Here is a 12,681-nt window from a genome sequence, read left to right as displayed (position 1 = left end):
TTTACCAAATTCATTGTATAAATTTCACAGATGTGAATTTCGCATATGTGAATTTGCAAAGACTACGTGATTGTTTAAAGAAAAATTCGAAGATTGCACATCAGCAAACTTCACAGTTAAACAGCTAACAGCTAAAGGATTTGCCTCCCTGTAAAACAATTTTTGACATAACATTTTCGTAAAATTAACAAGTATTTATATGGAAGAAATGGCAAAGCCAATATTGCCATGCACATACGAATTTTCCAGAGGCTATGGCACTGGCGTGGCAGAAGCGCTTGGAAATTGGGGCTTCTCTAATAGAATATGTAGCGAAGGCCAAGAGCTGCAACGTTTAAAGTGTCTCTTTGCAGAGATGGATTCCTTGTGAGGAAAACATGTGTTCAAAAATAATGGCTCAAATTGAATTGTTGAACTTAAGAAGAAATTGACATCGGAAAAGAATAAAGAAAAGACATTCATTATTCCAGACGCAGTCCGAATAAACCGATTATGTGCGTCAAGTATGATCCCAGATACGATCCTGAGTTTTGGTATGTTAAGCCTAGTGAATGTAAGCCAGCATGGACATGTCCCAAAAAGAGGCCCTTGATCACGTATTGTTCAACTGTCACGATTTTAAAAATTGCCAATTTACGTGAAATCAGATGGGATCCTGGCTATCCTAACCGTAGCCACATCGAACAGGGTGTATGTATATATTTATGAACGAGTTTAAAGTGAATGTTTGAAGTGAATTAGCAAAATTTTTCCCATCTTTATAATCGTCACATTTAATTTGAGATATAGATTGTATTCTAAAATAAATACTTTGTATAATTATATAACTTACTTTTAGACAAACAAATGGTATCGTCAAAGGTCAGATTGTTGCTATCAACCTATCTGTCTAGTCCCGTAATGTCCTGTACGACACTGTTGAAAGATCAAATTCTTGTAATTCTAATATGATCGTTTGTAATTGTATTTAATCGTAACGTCAGATTAAATATATTTCTGGTCTTTTTCTCACATTAAAATGACAATACAATGTTTATTGTATTCCGAAATGTATGTGTATAAAAAAAAAATATCAGTGATAGAGGAATTGAGGTATAAGGATAACGAGGTATGGATAATGATAGAATGAAATTACTAAAAATATACATCTGAGAGCAATGATCATTTATTTATTTTTTTTTTTTTTTTTTTAACAAACACAGTGTCCCGAGCATTTGCGCGTTGCGTGAGAACAATTACATTATCGTATAGTGGGAGCAAGTGATTTAACTGACCGACACTGCAAGATTTTCACTCTTTGAGCGTGATATATCGGTGAATGAAGTATCTCTAGATACTGGCTAGCATTACAACAATGTACACTAATTTGAATTCCTTAAATAGAAATCGATCTACACAAGTAGCGATTTGTAAGATTCTAGATAAGGAGCTCTGTGCTGTCTTTGCGATGACTCTGCGTGAGAAAGCTTTCCCTCGGGATTCTTATATGTACAAGAAAAAATACAAAACTGAATTGGTATGAGTCATGTACAATACAAATACAATACAAATATGAAAATCGCGCGTAAGAAAATGACGCGAAATGACAATTTACGCGAGTAAGAAATATAATACGTTACGCGAATTATTAAAAATATACTTATGATATCTTAAGCAGGTAATATACATATCGTAATGTATAAATTAAGACTAGATAGAATATCGGAGACCTTATCTACTTCTACAGCCAATACAATAATCGAGTGTGATCGAAATACAACTTATGAGCTAGTTACGCAATAACATGCGGCACAATAACGGCTGAAAGCGTACTGGCAAGAAGAAGAGAGCACATAGTATTCTGTTGACATTCGTTTTTTTTTTCACATTTTGCCTTAAGTTGGACATAACACTGAAATTAAGTAAGTACTTCTTAAAAATCATTAAAAATTAGTATCCATCGATTATTTTAACATGTTTGAAATTAAAAAGAATTATTAATTTTCTTACTAATTCTATTATTAAATAGAACTTAGTAAAATTAAATTAAAAATCTAATTACCTTTGAGTATATAATCTGTTAGCAAGGTGGGTACTGTTGGGCTATCTTCGCTAATGGCCTTTAATACTGCGATTGAATATATAACGATTAATATATGTAATTATAAGATACATAAGATTATAGTTTATTAACTTACTTTTGATAAGTACTTGCAAAGCTTGATTGTCTGGCGGACCACTATCTGTATGATATGGAATAACGGTCGTCAGGTACTGAAATGAGATAACGTTTTGATTTTTCTCTAAATTATAATTAAATTACTGAAATTTATTTTTTAAGTGAAAACAATTTGTTATTAACAATTTTTTTAAATTAATGGCTACATAAAATATTACGTAAATATGTACTCAACGGGATATACCTTACCTTTGGCTCTTGCAAAGACCTATGTTGTGGCAATGGACTAGTACCATTTTGCATTTGATTTCTTTTCTTTGTAACGTGATGCTGCCTACGTCGATTTTGTACCGCCAACAGTAAAGAGATAAACTGATTTTTGAGTTCCTTTTCGTATTCCAATTCGTCTCTGAGCGCAAGCTCAGCGATCAGCGTTTCGCTCAAGGCTGCAACCAGGGATTCCATTTCTCCAAAAAGTTCAGTCAACTGGCTGGAGGAGAGTTGCTTTAATTCTAGAAACATATTCATTTATGACATGTATTTTTATTTTAAATAATAATATATCTATATCGTGTTTATCAATATTTCTATATTATATAATTAGTATTTCAAAACGTACTCTTCTCATGAAGTGGTGATCCAAGTACTTCTCTACTTCTTTCCAAAGCCTCGTCGCTGTCCAATAAAGAACCTTCTGAATCCGGTGATCTTTCCATTGATGGACTTTCCTACGATAAAATGCAAATGCGAATTATGAATCGCTCGTTTGATAACTATCGCATAAACAAGGATATCTTTTGCGTCTAGATTATACCTGCATTATGTCATCTATCTCGCGAAGAACTTCCTCGGCGGTCTTCAGTGGCTCTTCCGGGCTGTGAGTATCGGTACTGCTGGATAAGATTAAAGCATGCATGTCCAAATCTGTGGCAACTGCCTCATCTTCGCTACTCAAATCCTCTAGTTCGGGTCTACGGCGAACAAAAAACGAAAAAAACGTTGAATTTACGAGCATAAGCACTGATGCTAAATAAACAAAATCGATCCCTAATAAGCGGTGGTATCGTGAAACTTTGATTTTCATAAATTTTTATTCGTTGCAAAATAAACTTTCAATAATCAATTATATTTGACAAATAACCAAACGCGCAAGTAATTAAAGCGTATCTACCTTTCCCTTGAAGCAGGTGCCTCGTTCAGATTCAAAGCGGGCATGTGCATTTTCCGCGCATAGGATTTGCTCCAGTCGATCGGTAATATATTCCCAAAAGTCCCGGTGATCGTCCACCACATCCTTACAAGAAAATTCAATACATATATTTACATATCGAACACATATATTTATTAAGACGCAAAGGATTTTTTAGTGTCTGCTAAGGATCAATTGCCTTTTGTTTAATCTCAGTAATCGTCTTATATCTTGACTCTATGTAAATAAATAGATACGGATCTTCGCTTAGATGACTCATATCTGTTACTCAACACTATTTTTCCAGTTGAGGGCGATTAACGCGCCTTAAATTATCATCAATCTTTTTTCATTCAAATAAGATTCGACGCTATTTATCTTGCATCTTTTCCTTTTTTTTTTGATCTTAACTTTTTATTTGAAGATCTTTGAAGCGCGTAGAACGCTAATTTCTCTTCAGCGATAACGAGCTTGCGCGGTTTTCTTGAATTAGCGCGCCAGAGAATTATCTTCTACTTTGGTTTCAAAACGGTTAATCGAAATTGCATAATGTCGCTAATCATTTTACTGGCGCGAGATAACGAGCTTTTTAATCTTCGTTTTTATTTTTATCTTTTTCTAATACTTAAAATATTTCAAAGTGTTATTTCTAACGTCTCTCTTTCTCTCTGTATATATATATATATATATATATATGTGTGTGTGTGTGTGTGTATATGTATATGTATATATATATATATATGTATATATATATATACATATACATATACATATATATATATATGTATATATATATATATGTATATATATACACACACACACACACATATATATATATATATGTACATGTATGATGACGGATAAAGTGAGCGTTTGTTCATAGAGATGTCACAATAGCTTCCGGCGTCTCTTTAAAGGTTAATGAGAACGTATGAGGTGTCGAATAATTTTAGCGTGAAGGACACGGTTTACGAGATATTACAAGAGCCTGACGTGTAATGCGCGATCAATAAATGCAGATGTTCCAACGAGGATGATATAATGCCACGTTATTATTGAATGGTGGCCAACGTGTGTTGTTCCACAACGTGGAATTAATTATGTGTAGGAACACATTTGGGACATCCTACACATAATTAACAGTGTAAGAAACAGCTTTCTCATTTCAGGGGAGGATTCTCGTCCTTTAATACCTCGTGCCTTTATATCGTTTCCGTATAATACCCGTGGGAACACATCCCTATTAAGACACATTTAGAACACCCTCTTGATGTTGATGGGAGCGACAGATTTTCTAGGACGCCGCGTGAATCATTGCGGACTGTGGGCGTTTCCTGCGTTACGCATTGTACGTGTACGCACCGCATAGATAAGACGTTTAATCATGTACAAGCAAAACGACGTTAGGTGATGACGTGCCATGTCTTCTGAAGGAAGTGATTTTTCATGCGAACAACGCTCGGATCGCCGGAACGAAGCCGCTCCTCACGGCGTACAAATTTGCGAACAATGTGATCTCGTGAGAGCCGACAGCAAAAATAGCAAATCAGACTCATACAGAGTGTAATGTCTTTAGGAATCAAAATATAATTAAGTTAATGACTAATACTACAATTATTATAACTACTTAATGATTTCTTTTTTTCTCAAATGTCCGGTAATGCCCTCGCGATCGATGGATGAAGAAAATCGCAATCGCTTGAAAAATACTTCACCTTCGTTAATTTCGCGAGCTTCACGAATCCTTGCCTCTCTTTATCGAGGCTAAATTGTTAAATTAACAATTGATAAAATGAAATTGTAATTTTTTAATTTTCTATTTCAAGAAAAAAAAATATGTATATTTTTTTATATTTAAAACATATAAATTGGTAATTTAGAGTTTTTGTGAAAAATTTTTTGTGTAAAGAGATATACAAGCAAATAAAATGTCTGAAATTTGTATCGTATTAGGGATACCGAATGTTTCGACTTAAACATTTTATTTGTTCAAAGTCCGTATGTACGTGTACATATAATACATGCTTGATTCGTGAAGATGAAAAAATGACTGCAATGAATATCAAAGAGAGAGTCAGCGCATTGATCGACCGATCCGATGCCGTAGGTTAATAAATCGAGGTCAACTCAGTCCACTTGAGTCTCTGATTAATGTAAAGTGGTTTTTCACTCCTGCGCATCGTTGTTCGCGAATCGAAAAGATCCGACATTTTATACCCCCACGGTACGTACGAAGCCTTTGTCAAGCTAATTTGTTTCTTTTTAATTTCCGAGCGCTCGCAAGAATCAGCGAGCGAGAAGTAAATATAGAAGAGAATGAAAGAAAGAAAGCCCAATAAAATTATCTTTTTAATCTCGAAAAGTGAGATTTCACAACTTCGTGCAAGCGGCTTCTATCGATTCTTTTAAATTCGCTCGCTCTCCCCACAAAACCCGCGCAAGCGAAAGAGAGAGAGAGAGAGAGAGAGAGAGAGAGAGAGAGAGAGAGAGAGAGAGAGAGAACGTTAAAAAAATTATAAACTCTTTAATTGAATCAGGCAAATTCTCTTTATAGCCTCCGCGTATAAATTCACCCTTGTAGCACACCATGAATGTGGTTGTCGCTATCAGGCGCGTGCGCGCCGATATTGACGTTCGCTCTCTGTTTCGAGGGTGGTGTAGCTCGATACGAACGAAGGAGCAAAACAGAGATTAAATTTTCATGTCACGCGTTTTTCGTGAGTTTTCATCAAAACACTTGCAAAACATACAGTAACACAAGTAAAGGAAACAATTTACTTTCTAGTATCCGTATATATCAGATCCATACAAACCTGATGCAGAGTTCAAGTAAAAAAAAAGGCATATAAATCTTGTGAATCACGTTTCTAGAAAATAAATATCAACTTCTACATGAGCCTCGCCTCCCGGAAAGCGAAAACAAATCAATTTTACATTCCTACATTTCTTAATTTACACGTTTAGTTAGTTTGTAACTTTGTCAATTTTTTTTTTCTCTGCTTTGTAAGTTCTCGACCGGTTTGGTTCCTCGAAAGGCAAAGGCTGATGTATCGGTCGCACGCGATGATCTGTGTTACGTGCAATCGGGATAACAGATATATTAATATCCGACACGCATTTCCGGCGTGGCCGACTACTTGGGCCGTCGCGTTCGGCCTCGCGCTAGAAAGTGCGGCTAAAAAAATTACGTGGAAGCGCAGCGTTTAAACGCGTTGGATCGCGACGAACAGCGTAACGCACGATGGAGAATGCGAGCGCTTCGCGGACGCGTGCACTCGCATCGCTACCGTGGCTTTGTCGCAATCACAATCGAGTCGACGACCTTATTAGTCACCGGAATGGAGAGAACGTGCCATTTGGATAACGCCACCCTCGCCACACGCCGGGGCGGCCTTTCACTAACGCTGCATGAAATGAAATCGATGTCGATCAATGGTGTAGCATTTGAGTCGCTCGTTCCAGAGGAACCATGAATCGCAAAAGACGAATCTCTCGGGGAAGAAGAGAGAAAAAGAGACCTGACGGCTGTCATATTTTGTTGAAGCGGCTCTTTTCTTATTCAGCCTCCTCAAAAATTTTTCTCTGTTCTACGTTGCTGACATTTCTCCATTCGAAGTGAATCTTCTTCCAAATTCCGTAATCATAAACTTTTAAAACTGATTTCAATCAAAATCTTCTCGCGATTCCAATGCAAAATGCAATATGTTTTTCATCGGTAAACCAGAAAAAAATATAAAAACCAAGAAACAATTTAAAGAATTCGGCGACACTACTCGCATCCGTGTCAGAAGCATCATCATCTCGCACTTACAAAGGGGATGTAAGAAATTAACGAACCGATCGAAAATCGTACCAGCACCTGCGCACGTCGGCGGACGACGAGGCGAATGATCCGATGTAAATTTAACAGCTTTGTGCGTGGCTGCGCGCAGAGAAGAAGAGACAATTTCGCGCTTCGTTGGGTTTCACCTGCTGCCGCACGATTGTGCTCGTTAGAACGTGCCTTGCAGCCTTGCCTTCTGTCCGTGAGCGTGTCGCGACTGTAATTTACACTCTGCGACTAAAATATTTGCCGGAATCGTCTATCGTAGCGTGAAACCACAACCCCGCAAAATGGCCAGAAATCCATCAAGTTTTCCGTGAGCTCCGAGCACGACACACGGTGTTTCCGGATATTTAACTATCTATCTATACGTTTCGATTTATATCTTTTGGTTGTTCTTTTTTTTCTACTTAACCGCAAAATTTTGTTATTTAACACAAAACTACCGGATGAAATGTAAATGTCATGAAGGTTTAACAGATAAAATTGAGAAAATATGAAAATTTTTCGTTGGTTAAACCACGAATTATAAGCGACAGATATTCTTCGTGAATCTATAGTTGAAGTTAAGTCCACGATAGCTCGAGTCATGCCTGCGTCAGCGCGTCTCAACTAGAGATGTTTGCCAAGGTTGTCTTGAAAGATATCGTCGTACCTAGAAATATGATATATGCGTTCGTTCCACATAATGTAACCAATAATAAACCAGATTAACTAGAAATTTGTCAGACACGAGATTAAGTATTATCATAGTCAAAAAGTAGACATTAATCACTAAGATCCAAATATAAGTATCGAATTTTTCTTAGAGTTTGTAACGCCAAAAGAAAAGTGTCAAAGTGTTGCTTTGCAGTCGCTTTCATGTCCTAAATTTAAGACAAGCGTCTAATTAGTTTAATTCCTTCATGAAAAGAACTTATATTACGTTCTATTTTTTTTTTCACTTATTTGTATGTGTTTAATTGACAAAACATTTACCATTCTCGTGAATAGAAAGTAATATCGAGTAAACGATAGTTTCGATTGATCTCGAGAACCGAAGTAAGAGGAAGCATTCATACTCGATATGTGTCATATATACTCGAGATGTTTTTTTGTGGCGTAGAACGCGGCGACGCTGTGGCTACTTTGGAGAGAAAGCTACAACGTATATAAACATCACGTAGAGAGTACTAACGATGCCGACACACTTCTCCCATCGGGGAATCGATTACTGTCAAGTATCGTCGCGAGTAGAAGAAATTCACCATTTTTCACCTTTCCTTTCTTTGTTTTTTTTCACGTGTTGTTTTGAATAATAAGGCAAAAACATTGCGTTAATATCCACAAATTGATACGTGTACACTGGACCTTTTTTTATGATTCCATTTTTATTTGAAAGCAAGACGGTTTTAAAAATTTTTACATTCAACGACTCTTCCTACCTCAGGCCACTTTGTTCTCCGATATAAATGAGCAGCGAAACCGTGCACCTAATCGGGTTTGTACTACATGCAGCACAGCATTAAACGGAGCATTAAATGAAATTGCTGACGCTTAAGAGAAAGAGAAGAGAAAGAAAGAGACAGAGAGATAGAGAGAGAGAGAGAGAGAGAGAGAGGGGGGGGGAGGGGAACAAGTCGTTGGCAAGGAATAATCAAGATGCAAGATAGATTACTGGACCGCATTCTACTCTCCGCGTGGATGGGAATACCCTCCGTTATTGCGCATTACGTATGCGTGTTACGACGAGTAAACGGGTTAACGGTAATGCGATAAGTGATTATTTCCGCGGCGGCAATCGTCACTTTCGAACGGAGCTGAAGAAACGGAACCGCGCGAGTCCGCAAAACGTAAACGTCGATTTATTAATACGCGCGCGTTTACCTGGCAATTTTCAGACGTGCGTGTACCTACATCGTCGTCGACACGTGATTTATTTTCCGTCGATCCGCAATGAAACCGGTATATACCTGGTAAATACCGAGGTCTCTTTGGTTAAAACCAAAAAAAAATTCGCGTGCACCAGTCGCAGGCACGAAACTCCGCAGCCGCAGCCGCAGCAAATACAGTTAATTGCAGTCAATTAAAGTAATTACGTCAATGAGGTCAACTGCTGTTTTCGTTGACGCGATGTTGAGGTGATTTTTAACGACGTCGGAAGCCGTTGTTAGGAATTATTATATAAAAGTGATATCATCGTATGTAACGTGCGCGAGAATAAATCCCCTTCATTCAATGGATGCTTCGAGATCATTGGGATGATTATTGTCATTATCGCGCGGTGAACGACTTACTGGCACTCGTTCATGATCTCCTCTTGCGTTCGGACCTGCACCGGAGCCAGCGATTCCACATCGGTGCCGTAATCGCGGAAGCAGGACGTGATCTTTTCGTCGAAGGTATTGACGAGGTCCTCGAGGCTGCCGCTGAATGGGCTGAACGTTCCTTCCTGAAGGATGTCGGTGCCATTCTCGTGTGTCGTAGGTGGCTCGTTCGCGTTGCAATTCTCGCCGAAACTCGCATCCAGACTGGCGTCCAGCAATTGTTCTGCGGAATCAAGAGGACGATTAGGAGGTGCAAATACGAGACGAGAGAGAAACGTTCAAGGAAATCTCGTTTTACGCGAATTTGAGAACATGTCGACTACAGGTCTCTCTCTCTCTCGAGAGAGAGAGAGAGAGAGAGAAAGAGGAGACAAAATATTTTCTCTCAAAATATGCTCTTGGCAATCTTCTTTAACTCGTACGTCGCCCTTTGGCACGTCGGTCGATGCTGCGAATTGTTTGTTTCTCCAATCTGGATTTAATCCCCCCCTTGACGTACGCTGCGCTTTGATACTGACGGAGCGCAAAGATGAACCGAGGTCGCCGACGACCTCGCGTCGCGATATCGAGCGTTATCGGATGTGACGAACACCGCGTTCGTCATCGCTCCAATAAAAATATACCTACTCATCCCCTCGATCGTTTCTTCCCGTGCCAGCTCCGATTCTGCGACGCAGAATATCTCGTGGAGCAACGTTTCGAAAGATCCGCGAAACGTGATCTCTAATTCGCACGCTCGTCTAATCACGCAGAAACGAAATTACACGGAAGAGACAAAGCGGCTAAAGCGTGACCGTTGATTAAAGGCTCGACGGATACTACGTTATCTTTTTAGAGTCTAAAGGGGATGACCGTGTCTATCCTTACGATCTGGAAGACAGAGAAAGAGTCGGTTATTATCGCCGCGAGAATTAATGGCCTCGCTGGAATTGGCCTCGTCGCGGCGAGGAATCGTGGGTGTCGACGGAGAAATATAGCGGTTGTGGGCTCGAAACGTCGCTGTATTCCAGACACAGCCGTTCGGAATGAATACGAGGGAATCCCGAACTGCGAAGTTAACCGGCGACGATCTCACGCCGACGCGACCGAACGACGAAAATAAATACGGGAGTGAGGATCACGGTCGACCGGCCCGAGTCGAGTAAATCTGGCTTTTTCGTTTTTTCCATTTCACTTGGCCCGATATAAAATGCCCTCGAGCACCAAAAGTGGGCGCCAAAAGCGGGGGGGGGGGGAGGGGGAGGGGAGGGGAGGGGCCAGATCCAACCATGATTGGAGGACTCCATTGCGCAGAGTTGTCGTAACATCTCGTAACACCTGTCGATCCCTCCGAGAAAGAACGCGTTCGAGGTCGCGCGTGTATTTCTTCCCTTTTCTAATCTACTCTCGTGGTAATCGAGAAATCGATTCCACTCCCACGACAAAGAGAGAACTGTTCGGAGAATGAAAATTCAGGTCGCGAGTTGTGGGAACACCTTGTATGGAATTACATCATTGTCGCGTAGCCGCCGCGGGCGATGTTTCTCGCTGTGAGCGATCATCAAAATTTCTCCTTCGATGGTTTTCGGCGTTGCCGCAGCGCGATTTAAGGAATCGATTCCGCATGCGGAATTTACATGGCTCGCGATATCCGCGATTCGTGCCGCGGGAATAACATCAGCCGCGTCTCGCGTCGCATTTCCGCCCGCTTGTCGCTAATTTCGGAAGGATCTCGATGTCTCACGTGCGACGAGCACGGAGCACAAGATGAACGTTGCTCGAACGATACCGAAACGGTGGATAAATGGCGATTTTTTTCGCACCTGTCAGGAGGTTCATGTTCTTCAGGCTGGCGGTGTCCTCCTCCTCGAAGCGCGCGAGGGGTGCCTCGAACTTCAACTCGGCGATCTTACCTGCCATGTCCCTCATTATTGAACGTGAGGGAGTAACCGGGGTCGGAGCGACGGGGGAGAATTCGGCGTCGCCTGCGGCCGAACGTGCGTCTCGTTTTCGCGTTTCCCCCGCAGGATCCGCCTCGGGAGCTTCGGGACGCCGTTTACTCGCTTACGAGATCTCGCGAGCCGAGACGACGTCGACGACGCGACCGAAACATGTAGGTGGTGCGACGACGACGCGCGCACACGACACACGCATACATATACACATACACACACACACACACACGCGCGCGCACAAATGCACACAGAGATGCGCGTGCCTCGAAACACGCGCGCGCGCGCGCACGACAACCCCCGTCGACACGAGCGAACCGACCGCGAGCGACTGCGAGGAGTTACTGAGGTGGAGACGTGGAGGGAACCTGCTCCTGCTCCTCTTCGCTGCTCTTCGTTGACCACGGTTGTGGTGGGCGATGGTGGTGCTAGCGGTGGCGGGTTACGATGAAGCAGTGGATGGTGGTGGGAAGATGATCGCCGGTCGTCATGGCAACCGCTGGCTGAGCGCGCTGTGTCACGAATCATCTTTCTCCGCCAGGGAGGGACTCTATCGTTCAAAGTTTCGCCGTTTTCCTTCGATTCTCATTTCTCTGAATCGGATTTTTATTGTCCTCGATACGATTTTGCTCTTTCTCTTTTCAACGTTTGCATATATTTTAGTCTCGTTTTAAATGCAAAACGTGCGAAAAAATGCACTTTCCTAGACGAGTAAAAATATTTTCGCGCGTTCCTGCTTGTTAAATCTATACGATGACACTGGTTCTTTACCGCAGGCTCCGCGGTACCTTCAGCCGGCCCTAATCTTTTTTCAGTGCTGTGTCACATGTGGTACAATTTATCGGAAATAATAGAACGGATCAATGTATGTGCGAACTCTGCGAACGATTTTGTATTTTATCTCAATTTTGCGATCAATCTTTGGAACTTAGCCAAGTAAGTTATTTTAGGCGTCTGGAAAGCACGATCCAATTTTTCCTCGATTCAACTTGAATTTTAATAAAACTAGTTTTGATATTACAGAAAATTATCTAATTTATTTAACAGTAGCAAAATTAATGAAAACAAAAAAAAAACAGATAATCTATGTAAGTCTTTTTAAAGAAGTTTAAATTGAAAGTTGTTCGAAGGAATTCAAAATTTTGCTGGCATCGCTGACATTGATGCAACTGGATTTTAAATGTACGGTATTGCGTCACACACACACTACACTTAAAACACACACACACCACGCACGTGCGTACGCACGCACCACACAATTTGACATGCTTGCA

General features: G+C 40.6%; 2 protein-coding genes across 3 annotated transcripts; one reads left to right on the top strand and one right to left on the bottom strand.

Annotated features, from left to right (window-relative positions):
- Positions 1 to 121: 121 nt before the first annotated feature.
- Positions 122 to 1,019, top strand: LOC105424413 (uncharacterized). Its single transcript, XM_011634630.3, is given in 3 exon segments — positions 122 to 366; positions 471 to 690; positions 839 to 1,019. Coding segments are annotated over 3 exon segments (471 nt in total). The 5' UTR covers positions 122 to 199; the 3' UTR covers positions 923 to 1,019.
- A 124-nt stretch (positions 1,020 to 1,143) lies between these two features.
- Positions 1,144 to 11,789, bottom strand: Unc-76 (fasciculation and elongation protein Unc-76). 2 transcript variants are annotated; one of them, XM_011634631.3, is made up of 9 exons: positions 11,279 to 11,789; positions 9,447 to 9,699; positions 3,330 to 3,452; positions 2,973 to 3,129; positions 2,778 to 2,886; positions 2,408 to 2,670; positions 2,178 to 2,253; positions 2,042 to 2,107; positions 1,144 to 1,891 (listed from the first exon to the last, which is right to left on the bottom strand). In XM_011634631.3, exons 1-9 carry the CDS (start codon positions 11,382 to 11,384, stop codon positions 1,875 to 1,877), a joined length of 1,170 nt encoding a protein of 389 aa, XP_011632933.1. In that variant the 5' UTR covers positions 11,385 to 11,789; the 3' UTR covers positions 1,144 to 1,874. The 2 variants fall into 2 exon arrangements, with proteins under 2 accessions (XP_011632933.1, XP_088933074.1); XM_089076948.1 differs by lacking the exon at positions 11,279 to 11,789 and adding an exon at positions 10,104 to 10,676.
- Positions 11,790 to 12,681: the final 892 nt, after the last annotated feature.

The sequence above is a fragment of the Pogonomyrmex barbatus genome, unplaced genomic scaffold, assembly GCF_055798465.1.
Source record: "Pogonomyrmex barbatus isolate J1 unplaced genomic scaffold, ASM5579846v1 scaffold1, whole genome shotgun sequence".
Classification (NCBI taxonomy): Eukaryota; Metazoa; Arthropoda; class Insecta; order Hymenoptera; family Formicidae; genus Pogonomyrmex; species Pogonomyrmex barbatus.
The sequence above is the reverse complement of the archived record's forward strand: the minus strand, read 5'-3'. Positions and strand labels throughout refer to the sequence as shown.

Bases quoted from the DNA above. Each gene is read 5' to 3' on its own strand.
- Unc-76 (XM_011634631.3), bottom strand. From the start codon at position 11,384: ATGAGGGACATGGCAGGTAAGATCGCCGAGTTGAAGTTCGAGGCACCC. The intron at 2,887-2,972 runs GTATAATCTAGA...ATTTTATCGTAG, and splicing joins AGATAGATGACATAATGCAG to GAAAGTCCATCAATGGAAAG. The intron at 2,671-2,777 runs GTACGTTTTGAA...ATATGTTTCTAG, and splicing joins ATCACCACTTCATGAGAAGA to AATTAAAGCAACTCTCCTCC.